General features: G+C 44.5%; 1 protein-coding gene and 1 long non-coding RNA gene across 4 annotated transcripts; both read left to right on the top strand.

The window, feature by feature from the left end:
- Positions 1-585: 585 nt before the first annotated feature.
- LOC138681934 (uncharacterized) lies at positions 586-1,597 on the top strand. Its single transcript, XR_011322161.1, has 3 exons — positions 586-600; positions 699-833; positions 1,429-1,597. It is a non-coding gene; the product is annotated as an uncharacterized lncRNA (long non-coding RNA).
- A 1,161-nt stretch (positions 1,598-2,758) lies between these two features.
- PLCXD1 (phosphatidylinositol specific phospholipase C X domain containing 1) lies at positions 2,759-22,181 on the top strand. 3 transcript variants are annotated; one of them, XM_069769943.1, is made up of 7 exons: positions 2,759-2,981; positions 7,245-7,387; positions 10,820-10,956; positions 14,249-14,377; positions 15,550-15,705; positions 19,218-19,401; positions 20,332-22,181. In XM_069769943.1, exons 2-7 carry the CDS (start codon positions 7,276-7,278, stop codon positions 20,595-20,597), a joined length of 984 nt encoding a protein of 327 aa, XP_069626044.1. In that variant the 5' UTR covers positions 2,759-2,981; positions 7,245-7,275; the 3' UTR covers positions 20,598-22,181. The 3 variants fall into 3 exon arrangements, with proteins under 3 accessions (XP_069626044.1, XP_069626042.1, XP_069626043.1); XM_069769941.1 differs by lacking the exons at positions 2,759-2,981; positions 7,245-7,387 and adding an exon at positions 8,706-9,259 and having other exon boundaries at positions 10,824-10,956; XM_069769942.1 differs by lacking the exons at positions 2,759-2,981; positions 7,245-7,387 and adding an exon at positions 10,130-10,481.
- The last annotated feature ends 44 nt before the right edge of the window (positions 22,182-22,225 follow it).

Raw genomic sequence — 22,225 nt, 5'->3', positions numbered from 1 at the left:
CCCCCCACCCTCATCAGATGCTGCTCACAGCATTGCAAGCTTGGAGTAGCCATTGTGGTCCAGTAACCCCAGAAACAAACACAGGGAACCAGAAACCAGCTCCCAGCAGGTCTGGGCTGCATTTTTTGATCTCCCAGGTCTTCTTATTGCCAGAGTGACTTCCCTAGAGCTGCAGGCTGCCTCCCTGCCGCCCCCCCCCCGCTCTCAGGAGCCATCGTGGCTGCTGCCACTAGATATACAACCTTCTTTCAGAAATATCAAGCTGCCTTTTTTTTTTCCAAAGACAGAAATTAGGTTAGGGTTGAGAGGACCTATCAGTAAGTCAGGGCAGGGGCAAACACACGCATTGCCAGGGTGTTGCAAACGTCCCCAGAACAAACACTGCAAATCCAGGGAATTCAGTTAAGGTTGTTTAAATGCTTAGTGGCATTTCTGTATGTTATAGCATAAAGATGTGCTGTGTCTGAAAATAAAAAACTGGGATGGAAGAAAAAAGTCTCACGCAACATCCCAAATATTGTAACCGTTCTAAAAATATCACAGACCTCTAAGTCGTCTGAAAAATCAACTGATTTCTCCCAGGCTGTGTGGCATATTTTGGTAAGCCAAAGCTGTTTAAATGTATAAAGTCCAGTTTAAGGCTCTCTGACTGTTGTCACTGTGACTAACAAATCAGAAATTTTCACTCTGATCTACAGCTATAGATCAGACCTGCATTTCCATCCATGCCCGTGCTGAAGCTTCTGGTGCTGCCTGTTTTGACCCTCTTAGATGCTACCAGATTCAAACCTGTTCAGTACTGAATGCTTCAAAACCTGATAAGCTCCTTCTGGGTAAGTACTTCTTTGTCCAGTGCTTTTGAACTCCACTCATTTTAATGCAGACATTTATTTTGTAAGGCTGGTTAAGAAATCTTGGGCTTTTTCACCTTGAAATCTGCTTATCATTATTTCTGCAAATATTGCTAAAAGTTATCCTTGCCTTGACCCCTCCTCAGGAGACATGCTTATTCAGGGCTTAATCGCTTGCTGATTAATTTCCTGTCATTCCTCATTTTATGGGTTTCCTAAATCCCTCTAGGCAGATTGTGATCTTAGGACTAAACCAGGAGCAACTCTCTTGACATCTCTAGTAATTCCAGTGCAAATGAAGAAGAACTGAGATCCAAACTCAGACTTGAAGGGATGGGAATTAGGAGGGTTTGGAGAGGCCTTGAGATTTTTTGATAGAATATTTCCATTGAGGTGCGACCTGCAAGATTGTTTCCACATCAGTCAGCAGATACTTCACATTACTACCGTGTAAAGTCCTGTTGTAATGCCTCCAGAATAAAAAGTTTTGGGGTTTCAGTTTCATGGTTCTTTTTAAGTTTTCTGTTATTCATTTCAAATCCACACAAAAATAGCTTTTAAACTTTCCTTTCTACAGTCATGTTTTCCCTGCTAGTCCCAACAACTTCACACAGGTTTGCTTTACAAGACCAGAACCGTGTCTGGCTGTACTGTATTCATCATGGTAGTATCCAGAGACTGCCTGATTGCTGTATTGTCACACTCCATAGTCTTAACTTTCTAAGTAAATGAAGAATTAAAGTTGACTCTGTCTGAATTTTTCCTCCTAAGTTTTCTGTTTGAAATACTTTCCCATTTATTTCATTCCATGAAGAGCACAGTAATACTTCTCTGTAACTGTTCTCAGCTACTTTCTGTCATGGTGGTGCAAAACCACACAGCCTTTAAATAGCATCTTTCTTTCCTTCTCCTTTGCTCTACTTCATCCCTTTTGGCATTTCGTCCTTTTTGTGCCTAGCTTTACAATCTGCTGTGCATCTATTCTGCATCTACCTCCAGCTAGTTTTGTGATACTCTGTGAGAATTGATATATAAACAGCAGTCTGAACTGTGGCATAACCCTGAAGCCCAGGCAGCCCTGCCGTCCTGGGACTCACCAACAGGAATGACTCGGTTAGCTGAATGTTAAACTGCTCCGGCCGCTGTTGTTGGCACGGCAAGTTTTGCTCTGTATATGGACACTGCTCTTCCTTTTGCTCTGCCTCACGCAAAAATGAAATAGTGAAAAAGGAGTATCTGGAAAATACATCCTTGCATTAAGATGCACAACACTGCAGCAGCCTGAATTTTCCCTAGTCCTGACCACAGTAGGATCCCAGAGTGGTCGGATCCCAGAGTGGTCAGATCCCAGTTCTGCTGTAGATGACCCTCTAGGAATGCTGCCCTGTGGGGGACAAAGGGAAGTTCATCTTCTCTGTCCATTCTTTCCATCAGAGTTTCAGCTCACCATTCTTTACTGAGGGAACTGTGTGTTTTAATGTGCTTTTGGAACAGGGAGATGAAGTAGGGGAGCTTCTTCCACCACCCTGGGAAGGCTGAGAAGGCACCCTCCTTCCAAAACCGCAGCAAGGATTTGCATGTTTGCCCCTACCTGCCGTTCACTCACTTCTTTGCCTCTTACACAGAAAAGCTTTTTGAGGAGCTTGGCTACATTTCTGCAAGGTACCATAGTAAATGCGAGTGAATTTCACCACGGACGAGGGGCTGCACAAGCTGAAGAGGAGGGAAAGAATTAGTGAAACTCTCTTGGGCAAAGCAGGCACTTAAGGGACTTCATATCTGTATTTAGAAATATATATTTTGAGGGTTTTTCTGCAGTAATAGGCTTCAAATGCCGCTGAAGGATGGCTCCACGCTACTCCTTGCCGCTCCCCCCGCACCCCTTCGCCTCCCCCCGCCCGCGGGTCCCTCCCGCACCAACGCACCGGCCGCGTCTCCGGCAGCTCCGCTTGACCGCGGCCACCTCCTCCTCTTCTTCCTCCCCTCTCTCGCCCCTCCTTCAGCTTCCTCAGCCCTGCCGTCACTCGGGGCGGGCAGTGCGGGGTTAGTGCCCGCTGCGGGAGCCCGGGGGGAGCGGGGCTGTGCGGGGCTGCCGGGAGAGCCGAGATGGAAACCTCGTCCTTCATCGCAGTAAGTAAAGCCACTAAAAAAAAGAGGGGAGGGAGGAATCCGTCCTCCCGCAGGGTAGGACAGCGGGGTGCCCGGAGGGGTGCGGGGTCCCAGCTTCTCCCCTGGGATCAGCCCTGCGGCTGGTGGGCTGGCAGCTTGCTCCCGGCTGTGGCGGGTCGGGTAGTTCTTGTCGCGGTGTTCCCTGTAATTGCCGTGACGTTAGCCAGCTGCTGGGTCAGCTGCAGAAAATGTTTTAGTTATGTCATCATCCAGCATTCATTAATTATATTTCCCTCCTGGAACTGCGTGGTGTTTGGCTGTTGCCCAGCACTCCGGGCTGGGGGGCTGCGGGTGCGAGGCACGCTTCGGGCACAACCCGGGTGAGATCCCACCAGATGCTCTCGGTGTCCCGAGGTTAGAGGACAGTGATCTCTACTGGCTTTGCACATTTGCATGTTTTATTGCTTGTTTATTGTTTGTGCCCTGGTAGAGTCCTCAGAATGTAATTGCTGCCTGCGCTCAGACCACCCAAGGTCAGGTCAGAAAGCTGCCGTGAACGAGGGGAGCGAGGGTAGTTGTGGTGGGTTGACCCTGGCTGGACGCCAGGTGCCCACCAAAGCTGCTCTGTCCCTGCCCTCCTCGGCTGGACAGGGGAGAGAAAATATAACAAAGGGCTCGTGGGTCGAGATAAGGACAGGGAGAGATCACTCACCAATTACCATCACAAGCAAAACAGACTCGACATGGGGAAATTAGTTTAATTTATTACTAATCAAATCAGAGTAGGGTAATGAGAAATAAAACCAAATCTTAAAAGCACCTTCCCGCCATCCCTCCCTCCTGCCCGGCTCAACCCCCCTCCCAGTTCTCTCTCCCTCCTCCCCCCGGCAATGGGGGTTGGGGTCAGCTCACCACCCCTTGTCTCTGCCGCTCCTTCCTCCTCAGGGGAGGAGGACTCCGCACTCGGGCCCTGCTCCGCCGTGGGGTCCTTCCCATGGCGTGCAGTCCTTCAGGAGCACACTGCTCCAGCGTGGGTCCCTCCCACGGGCTGCAGTCCCTCAGGCCCAGACTGCTCCAGCGTGGGTCCCCTGTGGGGTCACAAGTCCTGCAGCAAACCTGCTCCAGCGTGGGCTCCTCTCTCCACGGGGCCACAGGTCCTGCCGGGAGCCTGCTCCAGCACGGGCTTCCCACGGGGTCACAGCCTCCTTCGGGCCTCCCCCTGCTCCGGCGTGGGGTCCTCCCTTGTCTGCAGGTGGAGATCTGCTCCCCCGTGGACCTCCCTGGGCTGCAGGGGGACAGCCTGCCTCACCATGGTCTTCCCCACGGGCTGCAGGGGAATCTCTGTTCTGGCGCCTGGAGCATCTCCTCCCCCTCCTTCTGCACTGACCTCGGTATCTGCAGGGCTGTTCCTCTCACATTCCAATCCTCTCACTCACAGCAGGTTCCCCTTCTTAAATCCATTCTCCAGAGGCACTACCACCGACGCTGATGGGCTCGGCCTTGGCCAGCAGCGGGTCCGTCTTGGAGCCAGCTGGTATTGGCTCTGTTGGACACGGGCGAAGCTTCCAGCAGCTTCTCACTGAAGCTACCCCAGTAGGCCCCCCGCTACCAAAGCCTTGCACACAAACTCAATACAGTAGTTAATCACAGCAAAGTGTGTAGGATGGGCTTGCCTGTCTGGAGGGAGGGGCATAAAGACATGATTCTCCTTGGCAAAGTTTAGGATCTAGTCATGAGAGGCGGTAGCTAATGGTTGTAATTTCATTCCTCCAGGCAAGCCTCAGTTTCTCCCTAAAGGATACCCCACACCTCAAACACAAGGTAGCAGCTGAGTTTGGAGGTGGTGGTGTGAACATCTAGGGCTTTGCATTGCACAGGGGATCAGGCCAAAATCTGGTCCAGTCACTTCTGTATGGGGCTTGATCAGCAGACGGCCGCGGTGCTGCTGCTCCTGCTGCGCACTGCCATCGGCTGCCATTCTCAGCCTCAGGGTGCTGCGGAGGGAGGTGGGAAGAAAAGGAGGAGGAGGAGAAAGAGGAGGAGGAGATGTGAATCTCACGTGTCTGTGTTTGCAGGACCACAGCATGGCTTTGTCTTGCCATTTCTGCTCCCTGCTGCCTTTTCCCAGGTCCAGCAGGATGCTCCTTGTGAAGTGCCCTGGTCCTGCAGAGATTGGGGCATCGATGGCAGCTTGTGCCAGGCTGAGAATCTGCTGCCAGTGGGTTTTGGCCTGGCAACACCGAGGGGTCTGTTGTACAGCCCCGCAAAGCCGATCATGGGACTTGCTGCCTCCTCAGCACGGGACAGCGGTGGGCTGTCCAGACGCGGTGGTGACTGGTGTGAGGGACTAGCATGGCAGAAAACCAGCTTTTTTCTGTTAGCTGTGAGGCTGTGCCCGCATTAGCCCAAGCAAGGTGATGAGAGCCCGTGGCAGGAGGAGAGGGCGGCAGCAGGTAAACCTGCACCCTCGGACGCGTCCTGGGAGTGCTGTCGGTGCAAAGGAGCTTGTGCTGGGCTGAGGTGCGGCTGGCCGGCGGGCTTACGGGTCGCTGCTGCTCACTGGGGGGCTGTGTGCCTGCTCTGGGGGGGCCTGGGTGGCTTTGGGGAACAGAGGAATTAGGCAGCCCCAATGGCTCTGGAAAGGGAGCTGCAGATCCCGAGGAAAAGAGGAAAAGAATGCTTATAGTTCAGCTTCTAGTCTATGTACATGACCTGCCTAAGTGCTGCCATGTGCTGGAGTGTTGCATCCTCACAGCTCCTGTCAGCTTCAGAGCTGGGGAAGGAGAAAAACTATCCAGTCTTTTGCAACTACTAAATAGCAATGTTGTTCTTAGCATCTGCAGCCCCTGTCCACGCTGCTGCTCCACGGTAACATAGACTAGAGCAGAGCAGCCCTGGGTGAGCAGTGGTGTGTGGTCTGAGGAAGCACAAAACACAGGAAAAGGGGCCAAGATCAGCTGCAGGCGTCTGTTGTCTGAGCAAGGGGTCTGCAGGAGGCAGAAGCTCAGCATGTTAAACTCCAGAGCCAGAGGACAGATGAGTTGATCTGCCCGAGATCCGAACTTCTTTCCAAGAATAAGAATACCAGACGTGGCATATAGAGGCCACTTGCTTACGCAGGACAAAAAGATCTGCACCTTTTTTTTTTTAAATAAATCCATGGGAGTTTTTCCACTCAACTTTGCACTAGGCCCATCAAATATCTGGTTTTTAAAAAGGAGACAAAGGGAGCAAGGGGGGGTTTAAACCACTTCTTTCCTGCTTACGCAATGGCCTTGTGTGTACGGATAACCTCAGAGGTAGCTGCTCTCGCCAGGAGGAAAGCCCCAGGTTACGCAGCAGACACGTGCAGCCTGTGTCACTGCTCCAGGGGTGCCGGGCATTTCCCTCAGCTGACACGGTCCCATTCTTAACTGGGCTGTCCGTACTTAGTGAGACCAATTGAAAGCCACACAAAGGCACAGCAGGACAGGCTAGATGAGTGATGCTATGTGCGTTGGCAGATATAAAAGCAGATTGTATCTGTTATGTGCGGTATGGACATAAAACTTAGGAATGCAATTCCTAAAGTTGCCTTTCAGATGACCCTATGTGTCTGCCAAAAAAAAAAAAAAAATCTACTGCACCGTGTTTAAGGAAATGTTCTTCATATAAACAGTATGGGTCACTTGTAAATCCAGAAAAACCAACCACCTCCCAAAAGCAACCTGAAGAATACTTTGCGGAGAAGCAATCTCAGGAATGACTGTGCTGAGATGCAGCAAAAGGGACCAGGCACCAGTGAGGATGTTTGGCAGAGCACAAAACCTGCACAAATACATATCTGACTGCCGTTGCTGTAGCAGACAAGAAGGAATCGTTCACAGTGACAGCTTTTCTGAAAAGGTTTAAAAAGGAACAGATGTTTCACACTGGAGGTAGGTTATTCCTCGTGATGCCACAATAGCCAATGTAGACAGTCATTTCTCCATACCAACGAAGCTGCACATATTTGTCTTGCCTCTATTTTTTTCTTTCAGTTGGTCAATATCTGAGCCTGAAGCTGGAACCCTTCCTTGGCATTGTGCTGGGACACAATGTTATCAAAAGCAGCTCATGTTGTGGCTGAGGAGCTCTTGACATTTTGCTGCAGCTACTTGAGAGGAGGGTTGACACAACTGCTTGAGAGAAGGGTTGACATTTTATAGCATATATAAATCCATTCTGCTTAGGTGCAACAATAGCATTAATTCAACCACAGTATATGGAATGGTTTATTCTTTTTCTTTTCTTTTTCCCTCCCAGAATACCCTATGAAGTCCTAGAGCAGGCACTAATGGAAGGCCCTTTGCAGACCTCCGTTCATGTGTGCCATGAATATGGTCAATGGATGTCACAATTACCAGAGAAGCTCTGGGATATTCCCCTCTATAACTTAGCTCTTCCAGGTAAAGATTAACTTTTGTTCTCCACTGTTTTGTTAGTGTGTCATTTAAGCATTGGAACATCCTGTTTGTCCCATTTCAGGATGGCTACATTTATTATTTGGGTCAGTGTGTGGGAGAAGGGCTTGAGGGAGGGTTTGTGTGATGTGTGCATGCATGTAAATACTTTTAGTCTGTAATGTTTGGGGTTTCTTGGAAGGGAGGGGAAAAAAAAGGATTTTTTTGTTTCATTTTGTTTTGAGGGAAGGAAAGAAAGAGGGACCTTTTTGCAGTCCCTGTGCATCATCTTGTCAGATCAGTGTTAATAACTGGAGCATTTGCTTATCTGGGTAATGGTGAGATTTTCCTAATTCGTTCTTGCCACTTCCTACATAATAAAATGGTTCCAAAAGGAGAGAAATAACATTTTACCATATTATTTGTTTCTTTGTATTGTTTAAAAGAGTGTGTGAAGGTATGAAAAAAGGAGGATGGAGACTTTTAATTAACATATATTTTTATTAATGTAGAGTGTGACTTTTCTACATGATCCTGCTTACAAAAACTGGATTTATCCTATTATGGGTAAACACAGCTGTGCTATAGCTGTTGCCCTCACTGGTACTACATTCAGACCTGCGTATCATTAGCCTTTCTTTGGTCATAGTATTGCTTCTCTCTTCTGCCTTGAACAGGTGATTTTTTTTTTTTCATTCTGTCCAGAGAAGTTATGGGAGAACCTGTTTTCACTGGCATGTGGAGAGGCACTGGAGGGCTGTCAGCTCTTGAGTGATTCCCTTTGCCTCCACAATGAAAATGGTACTATAGAAAAGTCTAGCCCATTTTTTCTCTCACACCTGTAAATGCGACAGGTAGTTTGGGTGGAAAGCAGCACAGCATGTAGATGAATGTTTTATGTAGGCTACAGGATCGTAGGTTAACTTTAGCAAAGATGTATATTGAGAGACAGTGGGGAAATATCAAGTCTTGTCTTCAGTGGGTGGAGCCCTGGGAGGACGCAAGAACTGTGATGGATTCCCCCCCCCGACCCCTGCCCTTTGTGAACTAATCGAATGTGGAGTTTTGATTAAAATTGAAACCTAGAAACTTATTTCATGGTGACTTCTTGGATATGTAATTTAAATTGATGTTAATTTCAAAACAAGCGCACCTCTGTTTTGGATAAAGCCTATGTAAGAGGACCCCAGAACAGATGGTATAAAAAATTTTGTATTTCTTATTTAACCATCAAGAAAAGAAAATAAGTATCTGTCTCATGACAGAAGAAAGAAGGTCGTATTCTCCTCTTCCCCCCCCCCCCCTTTCTTTTTCTTTTTTGTTCCTCTTGCAAACATCCTTCAAAAAGTCAGTAGCATGGTCAGTGGTTTGTGTATTTTTTTGTGGAAAAGGAACCATGTTGTTTCTAAAAAAAACTTTCACAGTGGTGTTTCTTGGACATTGTAGAAAGCTGAGAACCTGCTGATGTGTGCCTTTGACTTCCTGGCTCTTCTCCTAATGGTGACCTTGTTATTCTTGTGAATGTTTGTTTGTTGTTCTTGTGAATATACCTGCATGGAGAACAGGCAGGAGAAGAAAAGAATAGTTGAAGACAAGCCCATTTCAGCAAACATTGGAGGACTTTTACAGAGCATTGCAGGCTATTAGCTTGGAAGGTTTTGGTGGCTGTCCAGCTGACCTACAAAACTGGTCCAGGTCAGAACAAAAGCAGATCAAGACCAACCAGGTCAAGACAGCTCTGGCAGGTTTTTAGAGGGAGCAATGACTGGGGGAAGCCCAGTGTGGAAGTGGAAGCTTATCTCAGATAGAGAAGACAACAAGGCATGCAAGAAATGTGGGAGACTGTATTCTGAAAGCATGATGAGGAGACAGAGGCAAGTCTCAGTAATTAGTGTTGTGTTTGCATCAGGTTCAGCACAGTGCTGCCAGCTCACTCTCTTTGCATCATATTTGTTGTGTCACAGATATACCCATCTTCCTTTCATTACTGTAACTCACTGACATCACAAGATGACTCCTAAATGAAAGGTCACTATCCATTTGCTGATTAGCATCGGTACATGCAATGCCCATCAACGGAATCCTGTTCACTTCTTTGGAACTTGGATTTGGTCCATGGGTATTTAATGGTTTGACTCTTACATCTTGTAAGACAAACTTCTTTGATTGCATGCCCTCATTATCGATCTTCCATCTGCAGTGAGCTTGGTTTGGGTGTTTAAAGCAGGAAAATAGACAGAAACCCAGTTTAAAAGGTGAAAAAATTGAGTGAGACATTAAACTATTATTGACAGTTTCAAAGGATTTTCTTTATTTCAAATACAATCTTGTCTGTTTTCTTTGGCTACTAGAAATACTGCCATTGGCACCAGTAAGACTGACCATTCAGGAAGGCAGCTCCTAGCACCAGTGAACAATTGTTTGACAGAAGACTTAAAAAACAAAATGATATGCAAATTCCTTTCAGATACTCTGTAAAGATCCCAGCAAGTCACTTCACTGAGTTGTTAGCTTTTCTTATTGATGCTTTATAAAATTAGAAGAAATAATGGAACAAGAAAAGCTGACAAAATCACTGCTTGCCTGTCCTGAAGAAATTGTGAGTTGCAACACATTTTCATCTAAACATGATGCAAGAGATGTGTCAGATTTATTCAGACTTCAAAGAAGTCAAATATTTGGGCAGGCTGTACTTGGCTCTGGTGCTTAACCTGCCCCTGTGTAATTCCCTGTGCTGGAAAGAGTCGGGTAACTTTTTAAGTCCATAAAAAGTGGATCTTGTTCATCTGTCACATGTAAACTTAGACTTGGATTTGCCTCTGAAACCTTCAAGCACCCACCTCTTACATTGTTTTTGTAGGGTATGTGGGTGTTAGTTCAGGAGGGCATTTTTTACCAGATATTTAAGACATAAATGCTGAAAGTGCCAAGTTAGGAGTTGGTCCAGTCAAAGGTGTAAGAAGCTGAATTTCTGCTTTCAGTCATATTTTCCTGTGCAGAGATGATGGGACTTCAGTATGAAATCCTGCATTTGGACAACTCTGAAAACAGGACAAATTCTAGATAAATTCAGCTGTCCGCTATTTATTCCCTAAAAAAAGTGAGATAATTATTTCAGTGGAAGATGCTAGTTGAAACAGGCCGTTTTATTGTGGTTTAAGGCAAACAACAATGGTGTGTACTTCAGATGCTTTATTGAAGTCTTGATGCCTTCCCTTCACAAGGATTTCACACTAAGCTTATTAATGTCAGGTGAGCAATCTCTGTAGAAGAGCCCACCTTTTTGCCATACCTACATAGGCTGTCGGGCAATATAGGTGTGTGATTTGGGAATGGGGTGGCATGTCAGGTGTGTGCATGCAATATAACCATGTATTGTGGTCTTGAGTAGTTAAGAAATATGCATTTTCTGTACATTTTTTATTTTGTATTCTACAGGGAGTCACGACACTATGACCTACTGCTTGGATAAAAACTCTGGTGTTAGTGGCAATGAATTGAAGCTGGTGAAGTTTTTGAACAAATGTATGCCCTGCATTGTGCACCCCATTATCATGAAGTGGTCTACAACACAGGTAACTGTTGTCTAGCGTTCTCGTCGTGCCTGGGCAAAGTTGAAGCTTGTGATGCAGTGCTGAGAGTGGTCATGCTCTCCTGTGCGCAACGAAAGAAAAGCTTGCTGCCCAGAAATCTGCGCTCCGATGAGATACTGTGCTTGGGTGTTGTGGTTTAACTCCAGCCGGCAGCTCAGCCCCACGCAGCCACTTGCTCGCTCCCCCTGGCTGGGATGGGGGGAGAGAATCTGAAGGGTAAAAGTGAGAAAACTTGTGGGCTGAGATGAAGACAGTTTAATAGGGAAAGCAAAAGCCACGCACGTGAGCAAAGCAAACCAAGGAATTCATTCCCCACTTCCCATGGGCAGGCAGGCGTTCAGCCATCTCCAGGACAGCAGGGCTCCAGCACGCGGAACGGTGACTTGGGAAGACAAACGCCATCACTCCGAACATTCCCCCTTTCCTCTTCTTCCCCCTTCAGCTTTATACACTGAGCATGATGTCCTATGGTCTGGACTATCCCTTGGGTCAGTTGGGGTCAGCTGTCCTGTCTATGTCCCCTCCCAACTCCTTGTGCCCCCCCAGCCTGCTCGCTGGTGGGCTGGGGGGAGAAGCAGAAAAGCCCTTGGCTCTGGGTGAGCACTGCTCAGCAATAGCTAAAACATCCCTGAATTATCAACACTGTTCTCAACACAAATCCAAACCATAGCCCCATACTAGCTACTATGAAGAAAATTAACTCTATCCCAGCCAAAACCAGCCCATTGGGGTATGAGATAGGTGCCATACATACCAGATCTTCTTTTGTGGGGGAAAAAGTGTGTAAGTGAGGCAGGGATGATACCTAGACAAAGATGTTGTTTAAAGCTGACCACTTGGTACTAGGAACTCATCTTCTTTTTCACGTTTATTGTTGTTATTTATAACATTTAATATTACTATAATCAAAAGAGGTTTTTTCTTTTACACTTTGTTCAGAAGGTAATGCTTGTCACTTTTACTACCACTGTTGTGCGGGATGTCAGTTGTTTTCCCCATCTATATTGTGTAAGGCAAAAATCTTGTTGAAGGGAATTTTTTTATCCATAAACATTAAGAGAATGAAGGTGTGGCCCTCCTGTAAGGATTAGTTAATTTTTTAAAATGTCTAAATAATAAGGTAGTAGTTATCTCTTTGTTCCTCACAAATGTAAGTTAAAGGCAAAGTTGGGGATCATGATTTAAGTCAGAGCTTTTGAAGATTTTTCTGAAGAACAGACTTTCCTGGCATCAAAGAGGTCCCAAAAAATCTTTTCACTTTTGTTCTTATTGGAGGAGTAGTTCATTATTAGGGAATTAAAACTGAATAATTGATAAATGGCAATAATTATGCCTAGGCTTCTTTCGTTGTGTTTGAGCAGCCCTGGCAAACTGGAGTTGTACACACTACCAGATATTGAATATGTAATGGCAATGATGAGTTGATGTGGAAAGGCACTCACTTAGCACAGTGCCTTGTCTTGAGCTGCTTTTTGCTTTGGGACTTAAGCCAACGCAAGATTTAGATACCTCCTAACTCGTGGGTTGCTGGCCAGTGCAGTGACCCTGTGGGTGACTAACAAGCTCCTTCCATCATTATAATAATTTTCTGGTCAGAACCCAGCGTGCTGAGCGGGAAGTGGCCTGGTGCTGATGGGGAAAAGGCACGGCTGCAATCCTGCCTGTCCTTGGCTCTGCGGTCCTCGAGTTATCTTTGGGAGGAGGTGAATCCACCCATTGGTATCCAGAAGAGACACCAAGGACCCCTACTGATGGTAGGACCCACAGGTCCCTGGATGGCCCAATGCCTCGGAGGCAGTGCCTGGCTTGAGCCCTGGCTCTTATGGGTGTCAGTCTAGAGGCCCAAATCTTTCCTGAGCAATGGCTGATGTCAGGGTGTAACCTCCACTCATGCCATGGATGTCTGGTGTGAGATCGCAGCACCGAGCAGCATCGCACCCCAAGGCTTCCACTTAAGTTTTGCCCTGGGGGGGCAATGTTCACGCTGTCTAATTCAGTATCCAAACCCAGGTGACTAATTAGAGAGTCTGTCTAGTTTTCCTATGCAGTCAACAGAGGTAAATTAATTCATCTGAAGGGCAGTTCAGAGCAGCTATTTCACCTGGTGCTCGTTCTGGCCACAAAGGTTATATATGACCTACAGCCATATACACTCCCATCTCCAGCGTGCTCCAAGTGAAGGTGGGACTTTGGCACAGATCGCTCCTTCCGCTGCTCCAGCCTGGTGGAGACCAAGCAGGCACAGACGGAGCTGTTGGCTCAAGGCACCCCACCACCCGCACCCTGGGACACGGGGGGCTGGGCTGTCCCCAGCCCTGCAGCTCAGGCATAGTCTGGGGAGATTAAATTCCCACCCTAAGAACAGAAAGTTGGGTGGTTGAAGCTAGGCGGGGTGAACATCCTGCCATATGTCTTAAGCTCTATCTTGGCTCTAAAGCTACAAATGTGGTTATTCAGGTGCAATGCCTTGTATTGATTAGCTTTTGTGGAATCCTTTCTGACTTAAATCAGTACAGTGTATGCCTTCTGAAACCTGAAAGTGTTGTCCATAGCAGGTTGAACTGAGACAAATTAGTGTTTAAAAGTATTTAATTAAATAATTGATTCTATTCTCTTATGCAACAAGAGTCTTGATATAGGTAAGAGACATATCATTTGGGACTTTTTGGCCCAGAAACTCAGCTTTATCGCCTGTTCCATTCAGCCTCAAATCCAGTAGAACTCTGATGGAAGTGGAACTAGAGAAGGACCTCTGTTTTGTAGGACTTCTACAGGTTAATTCAAACTCTTTAAGAGACTTTCTTGAAAAAGAACAACAGCCAGTACTTTTTTCTATTTTTGTTTTTTTCTTCTGTTGAGGATGAGTGATCTCCGCAGAGACAACCATTGTAAAGTCTTTGAGCTAATAAAAAAAATACAGCATTTCTAAAGTGCTGATCCTGCAATTTTTGTACTTACAAATAGTCTTGTGAGGAGTGATCGTGTATTAAGCACAGGTGAATGGATCTTTAACTTCCTGAACACAACAAGGGCAGAGGTCTGAATAATCTAATCTGTACCTGCAGTATATGCCACACTGAAATTGGGATCCCTCTTGTCAGAGAGTAAAATATGTTATAGTTACGACTTGCTACCATATAGTGCCATTTTAAAGACGAAAGACCTGTGAAAAATGTCATAGGGCTAACTTTGTACACCTTCTTCAGCTTTCTAAACTAAAGAAACAAATCTCTTCCAAACTCTTGGGACCTTTGTCTTCTGCTTCACCTTTCAGGTACTGACTGTGACGGAGCAGCTCGAGGCTGGAGTTAGATACCTGGATTTCAGGATTGCCCACAAGGCTAACGATCCATCTATGAATTTGTACTTCGTGCATATGGTTTACACAACTGCTACTGTACAGGTATTGTCCTTACCTTTGGGATGGCTATAAAAAGAGTGCTGTTTCTTTTATTCAAGAGCCACGATAATCTGAAAATACTAGCCCAGGCTTTTCTGAGTAGGTTATTTATTTTCCTAATGTGAGGACTTCAAACTAGAGAAAACCAGCAGGGCTCAAGTTAGTTTCAGCAGCTGCAAGTGAGACTGGATCATCAATCAATTCCTCATCCTCAAACCGGAGTTGATGTGCCTTGCTCTCCACTGCCCAGCCCCTACCAAGTGCCTGATATATCTGGGGTTTATCTTGTGTTGTCCCAGGATGCTACCCAGTGCAATCCTGTTTCCCCCATAAGGAGAGAAGTTATTAAAGAGAAGAAGGTATTAAAAGCCTAATAAAATCACAGAAACACTTCTTTTTTTTTTTTTTTTTTTTTTTTAAGAAAAAGTATTTCACTGAAAGACAGAGAGACTCAAGTCTGGATCCCATGATCAAATTACTGTCAGCTGCTGTGAAGAAACTCGTGTGAGTTGCTCTTCGCATGTGCTCTGTCACTGTGGAGTAGTTTATGTCTTTCCATTTGCTGGGACCTGTACAGCCAGGCACAGCCAGCTAATGCAGCTTTTAATTTGTAAACTTTGGTTTCATGCTCATGAGTCTGAACCCTTCATGTGTTGAGGTTTCATGGTGACTGGCGTGCTCATGTAAACACTTAGGTGTAGTGCCCGATTACCCTGCTAATTATATGTGGTCCTCAAGAAGTTGTCATTGCCCACAACAAATGGGGAAAACAGGTCCTGTTACATTTAAGCAAGCACAGAACTCTTCCCTGTTTTTGAGTTTGCCACGAATATGTTGTTTGTCCTTAAAGAAGCTTGGGGAGATGGTTTTACTGCTAACCTGCCTCCAGGCAGTAGGGGATTCATGGGTGTTACCAAAATACAAAGCTGTTAAGTGTAGTGTGCTAGAACCACATGCAGAGCAAACCAGCACAGACCTGCAGAAAGTGGATTTTCCTGGGGTGCATCTCTCTGGACCACCTTGTGGGCTGTCAGATGGTCATCCTCCAGAAACCTACCCTGATTTTCATTATTGTGATTCCGAGTCTACCCCATCATCAATGGTCTGTTGGTTTTATGTCCTTTCCCCTGCATAGCACAGATGATTTTCTAAGTTGTCATGACTCTGTCTTCTAGGATATTCTATGGGAAGTGTTAAGCTGGTTGGAAACTCATCCTCAGGAAGTTGTTATCTTAGCCTGTAGGAATTTTGATGGATTAACGAAGAAACTTCATTGTCATCTTATTGCCTGTATAAAAGAGATTTTCCAGTGTAAACTGTGTCCCAGAAATGTAAGTATGAGATCCCTTTTTTCTTCTTTTTTAAGAATGATATATTACAGTGAGATCTTTGATTCCAAATTTTTAGATATATTCTACTTTCACTGTATTTTTAACTTAGGAAAAGTAACATTTGCTGCATCAGAGATAGGTCTCTACCTAATAAAATTGAGGAGATAAAGCAAACCTACATCCCACAGTGTGGAGGAGGGAATTAAATTTGACTGTCACGTCTGTTGAGTTGTGGGACAACAGTAGGGACGCAACTGTCATCCACTGTCCTGCCTGAGTTTTGTTTTTAAAAAGAAAAGAAAGAAAATAAAAGAAGGTGTGTGTGTGTTATAAATATAGTCCATACTGTATTTATAGAATTCAAAGAATCCACTTTCTGCCATTTCACAGCAATAATTATAAATGAATTTTTATGCTATTTATAATAGTTTAGGTTGGAAGTGACCTCTGGAGGTCATCTGGTTCAAGCCTAACATGCAAAGCAGGACCAACTTCAAAGTTACGTTGGGCTGTGTCCCATCCATTCTCGAATATCTCCGAGGATGGAGATTCCACAACCTTTCTATGCAGCCTGGTCCAACACTTGTCCACTCTCACAGTGAACGTGTTTTTCTTATCTATCTGATCAGAATCTCTCTTGCTGTAACTTGTGTCTGCTGGCTTGCATCCTTTTGCTGTGCATATCTGAGGAGTCTTCTCTACATCTGCCCGTTAGGTATTTATAGGCAGCAGTAAGACCTGTCCATAGTCTTCTCTTCTTCACGCTGAACAGACCCAGCTCTCTCAGCCTGTCCTTGCGTGTCATGCTCCAGCCTCTGCTAGCTCTGGTTGCACACTGCAGGACTCACTCCAGCACATCAATGACTTTTTTGTACTGGGGAAGCCCCAGCTGGTGACAGTCCTTGAGATGTGGTCCCACAAGTGCTGAATAGAAGGGAAGAATGCCCTTCTCTTGATTTGCTATCTGTGCCTTTACTAATACAGCCCAGTTTGCAGTTGACCTTTGCCATGTGGGCACACTGCCGGCTCATGTTCAGCTTGGTGTCTACTAGGAGCTCCAGGTCCTTCTCTTCAAAGCAGGTTTCTAGCCAGCTGCCCCCAGTCCGTCCTGATGCATGGGATGAGTCCATTCAGGCACGGGACTTTGCATTTGCCTTTGTTGAGCTTCATGAGATTTCTGCCAGGCCGTGTCTCCAGCCTGTCAAGGTCCCTCTTAATAGTATCTCTGCCCTCGGCACATTTCTCGTGGCATTGACTTTCTTTCCTGGACGTGAGCTGGAGCTGACCTTCCAACTAGCCTAATATGCTTTCAGTCACCCAAACCTGCAGAAAAGCCTTAATTTACATAATCAGAAATCATTTGATTGCTAAATTGTAGAAGTTGAGATTTTTAGCTTCCTCTTTTATACAAGGTGTGGGAGCTTTTAGTAGTTAAACAATTAACATTTCAAAGATGCACAGGAACAGAGGGTTTTCTCTGGAGATGTGAGGGCTACAGGATAATGATGACCCTGTTTGTGATTCGAATACAGCCTTTGAAGCTGGTGTATCAGTAACGGGTGAGTATTACCATTTCAAAGCATTTTGTACAGCAGAGTTAAAATAGAACAATTTTCAGCAAAACTAGGGGATTCTGAATATTCAGGCCTCAGCTGAATAACTGAAGACCTGAGTGACACTGTTTTGTTGTTTCCCCAAATATCTTGAGTGTGTAAGTAAGTCGTGGATGAGCAGAGCAATACTGGAGAAGATGGTCAAATTTTCTTTCAGACACATGGCTAGCTCTTAAAAAGGAAAAAAAGGTATTAATTGCAAAAGGAGCAAGCTGCTGCTGTTAGTTTGTTGAACAAAGGTGATGAACAAATGGTTTGAGATCACCTGACTGAATAAAGAAGAACATTTCTGAGTTGTGTCCAGGGGGAGGGAAGAAGGGCACTGACGAAAAGAGAAGCCAAGTACTTCCCTCAAGCAGGAAGAATTTATTTTTGTGGGGTCTGTGACCAGAAAAATGGATCTCGGCATTTTTGCAAGCGATACCGTTGCAGGTTAGGTAGCTGTGGGGTTTTTCAGGATCACAGATTCAGATTGAACATCAAATCACCAAGTACTTCCTCACTTAGTCTAAAATAATCTGGTATCTACTGTCTTTCAAGACTGCAACTCTGTCGTTGTACAAAAGTAAGCATTAAAGTATTTATGAAGCAACTGCTAAGTAGAGGTCTGTATGTAGTACTGGCACAAGCCACAGTGTGACAACATTACATTGCGTTTAAAATTTTAATTGCCTTAACTATTCAAGGTGTCTTCCTTTGATCTGGGTTTAAAAATCTCTTGTTAGACATTTACAGTTTCACTTCTGCTTTGTTTGCAAAATAAGCACCTGTGCTCATGTACACATTTCTGGTAGTTTTTTTTTTTTTTTAGCTTTTATCCCACACCCCCCTTTTTTTTGTTTTGTTTTGTTTAAGAGGTTCCAGCTTTAGAAAGGCAGCTGGAGTAAAGCAAAGGGTTCTGTCAGCCACAGGTTTTTGTAGTTTGAGTAGCTTGTGTCTTAATTTTGCAGTATTTTCTGACCTAATTGGGGCTTCCACTCTTTCTGTCTTGGATGAAGTAAGAGGGATTCCTATGTTCATTGAACCCTTGGCTCTCTTCAAAGATTTACATAAAACATTTTCAACTGCCTTTGGCTTTTATTTTAATTAATAAGTTAATTGGAACATCAAAAAGCCACCATTTCCTTTCATAAGCAACAGACATAGCTTTTAACCACAAAATTCTTAAAAAACCAATAGCTGTTAAATATGTTGGTTTTACCAATAAAACTGGTCAGAGGGCCTCAATTCTGTCTGACGGTAACTTTCGAGGACTGGAAAATGTGATTTCATATTGAAACACTGAGGAGGTTTCTGACGCAAGTCTTCCCTTCTCTCAATTCAAAAAGTCTGGAGCACCCCAACTTCAGAAACTTCCCACTTGCTTAGAGAAATCAGAATTAATGTATCTCTTGAAGACTTTTGTTTAGTCATACCGAGTCTTAAGCAGTTCAATTTTCTTTGATGGCTACAACAACAAATTTGGATCAATAGGTGGGGCATTTGCCAAAATTATGCCTGCTTCTTGTATCTGTATTCCTACAGCTGGGTGTAGAGCTTTGCCCTGCTCCCACCTCCTTTCACCAAATGGCCTGTGTCTTCCTCTCCCAACAAATTTTCAGCAGCAGTATGTGCACCAGGGCTGACGCGGGGGTGGTTTCCTGTTACACAGGTGTAAGACCTTGAGTTATGTACTTTACCATAGTTGAATTTTTTGAGGAAAGGAGCAACCTGCTGAAGTTCCCAGGCTCTCATTGCCCCTGCAGCTTGTAAGCCAGCCAGTGACCTACTGGGCTGCACACTTAAAAACTTTACTTGAACTGAATCTGTGCCTCTCTACCAAGGTGACGTCACAGGTCAGTATTTGAACTTTGGGAACACTGCTATGCTGCTGACTTCAACCTGGGCATGCTTTCTTAGGTGGTGCCGACACTGCGGACCATGTGGCAGCGTGGCCATCAGGCCATAGTCTCGTACGAAGAGGACATGGAAGTGGAGAAGCACTGTGAGCTGTGGCCTGCGATCCCATACTGGTGGGGAAACAAAACTGCCACTCGCGCCCTTATCCAGTATTTAGAGCACATGAAGCAGACGGGCCGTCCAGGTAAGCACAGCAAGTTGCTTGGAGGAAACAAGGGGCATGTACAGCAACGCAAAGCTCATCAGAAGTTGGGTGATCGTAGCATTACGGGATACAACCACTTTGCACCCATGTTACTTGGTGCTTTGCCCACCCATGGGCAAGTACAACATTCATCTTTGGTGGTGCAAATACACGCGTCAGTGTACGTACATGCATAGGCTATGGCAGCTGCTTCACTCACATGACCCCATGAAAAAGCAGCCCTCAGCACAGACCAGCTTGCTGTAGGTAGGAGACTGCTTCCTCAACCCAGTGCTTGCTGCTTTAGGCAGTGCTGATGACGAGGGAAACGCATTGGGCTCGCCTTGCTGAGAAGAGACCCCTGCAAGAATGGTGCGTGAAGGCTGTAGCTACGCCAGGAAATAGCAGTGCTCAATCATGCTGGTGTAGTCTAAGCTGAAAGAAATTTCGTTCATAACCTCCGATGCAGCGCTGTGATGTGCGTGCATGGGGTGATGAAGGGGAGAACTGCTTCAAAAGCACACTGCCCCCCAAAGGAAAACGCCTGTGTAGGTGCACCCTGCGTACCTGTCCGTCATGGGGGAAGGCTAAGCATTTGGAAGCAACCCTAACAGAAACAAACGTAATTTATAAAGGAGGACTAGTTAGTGGAGAACCTTTAGTCTGCAATGAATAATTTAGATAAATTTAGCTAAACTGGAATGGTTCAATAACCAACCTTGGCTTAGTAACTATTTACTACAGCATGCAGTTGCATCAAGGGGAGACAGTCTACTGAAACAGCTCTACAGCTGTGAAATGATACAGAAAGAGTGTGAAGTTACTATTTTAATGATTCCCAGAGGAATGAGATCTGGTGTTAATGCAATGCTGAGCAGTTTCTGTTCTCCTCAAAGGAATATTTAATGTGTCACCTGATTTTTGTTTCAGAAAAATTCTTTGTAGCAGGGATTAACCTTACTGAAAATTTAAGGTATATTCTCGTACACCCATTTGGATCACTGAAGAAAATGACGCTCCAGAGTCTTCCATGCTTGAAAATCTGGATAAAGCAACAGTATCCAGGACCAAGGAAAGAATGTATTAACATCATTGCTGGAGACTTCATAGGAAATAATGATTTTGTCAAAGATGTGATAGAACTTAACACAAAAATTAATCCTTCATTACACTGTCAAAGTAAAGGGAACAAATAGCATTTCCTTCTCAGCTTCTTGATCTGTGAAAACCTGGAAAGGCTTTGTCTGCATTTAATGTCTCCTGGTTTAAACATCCTGGATCCCATAAAGGTCCAGCTAACTTAAATCAGGGATGTTTTAAAGACTCAGTAAGAAAAGCGCTCTCAACATCATCAGGGTTTCAAGGCCTTTTCACAGAAAAGAGAGCAGGCGGACCTTGCTAAAGTCTGTAGGGAACTATGATATAGGTATAATTTACTTGGAGATGCTTAGATTCTGCAGCAGTTGGCAATAGTGAAAGTCCCAAGAACTTGATCTTATTTTATTTTACATATGACAAGAAGGAGAAATACGTCAGTAGCTGCATGAATTATTTTGTGATAAGATTTTATCTTTCTTGTAATTGTAAAGATATTCTGCACTACTTGCAACCCCAATTCTCCGTCTTTTATATCAGTGTGAAACGGACTTGTCCATTTTCATAGTTTGTTAAATATACAAAAGGTACAGTTTAAAAATCTTTTCAATATATATCAAAGACACTGTATTGACAATCCTGTCTGACATGATTTTTATATATACATCAATACATCGTTAGCATTGGAGATCTAGAAGTGGCTGTACTGTTGTTGTGTGCCAAGTATCAGTTGTGAGCACCTTTACCAACAGGGTAGTCACAAAATTCTTTATGATTTCTAAGAGGTATGGGTATTTGAACACTTAACTCTTTTTTCATCACTCATGCCAGTTCTGCAGTGGTAAAGATATCAAAACTAGGCCCTAAACAGTTTGTCTGTGGTAATGAAATATGTTTTATTAGGTGCTCCCAAAATATGCCTTATATTGAAAATAAACACATATGAAACAAATTCCTTATCTAAACTCAGACTGCTCTAGAAATACAGATTCTTGGCTTCCGTAATGCTCATTTGGGTTTCACACTTGGTCTTTTATTTAGCTATTTTAGTAGTTCTGTAATTATTTTTCCTCTCAATAAGTAGTTTTTGCTTATGTAAAAACTAAGGGTTTTATGCTCTTTGCCACTGCATGTTAATCCTATTTTTCTAATTTTTTTAAATGAACTGTGCAGTAACAGATGATCATGAAGGTAAGAGAAATGGCAAGCATTGGGACTAAAACAAAACCAGGCATTGTGTAAAGTTCACTATGTAGCTTCATCAATATACCTCAATTTCTAGATGCACTTTATATGCAAAAGCTGAGTTCAAATGTTTTGGCAAGATGTTAATGTCTGCAGTAGGTGTCAACTGCTATTTGACATCAGTTCAAACTCAGCCTGGACTTCTCAGCATGAAAGGCTAAGATGCTACCTCCTCATGCAATCTCTTGCAATTGCAGAATACATAGGAGTACAAACCAAAACATTCCATTTATAGAGAAGACATTCTAAATGCTTTTTTTTACAGTACTTTTAATCCTTGTTCATACCTCTATGTACTTCATACTAAGCAGTCATTCAGTTTTGATTTTTTTAGTCACTACCTGCATGAAGTGTTACGTTATATATACTCAGGATCTTTTTCTGCCTATCTTTTGTACCCTCAAGTGGCTTGTTTATCTAATAAAACTTGATCTCTCTGTGTAATATGGACTGAAATAGTTTTGCTTCTTCTTTCTGTCATATT

This window comes from Haliaeetus albicilla, chromosome 25, assembly GCF_947461875.1.
Source record: "Haliaeetus albicilla chromosome 25, bHalAlb1.1, whole genome shotgun sequence".
NCBI lineage: Eukaryota > Metazoa > Chordata > Aves > Accipitriformes > Accipitridae > Haliaeetus > Haliaeetus albicilla.
The sequence above is the reverse complement of the archived record's forward strand: the minus strand, read 5'-3'. Positions and strand labels throughout refer to the sequence as shown.

Coding starts and splice junctions, on each gene's coding strand:
- PLCXD1 (XM_069769943.1), top strand. CDS start 7,276: ATGGAAGGCCCTTTGCAGACCTCCGTTCATGTGTGCCATGAATATGGT. Junction 10,957..14,248: donor TGAAGTGGTCTACAACACAG/GTAACTGTTGTC, acceptor TTCACCTTTCAG/GTACTGACTGTGACGGAGCA. Junction 14,378..15,549: donor ACACAACTGCTACTGTACAG/GTATTGTCCTTA, acceptor TCTGTCTTCTAG/GATATTCTATGGGAAGTGTT.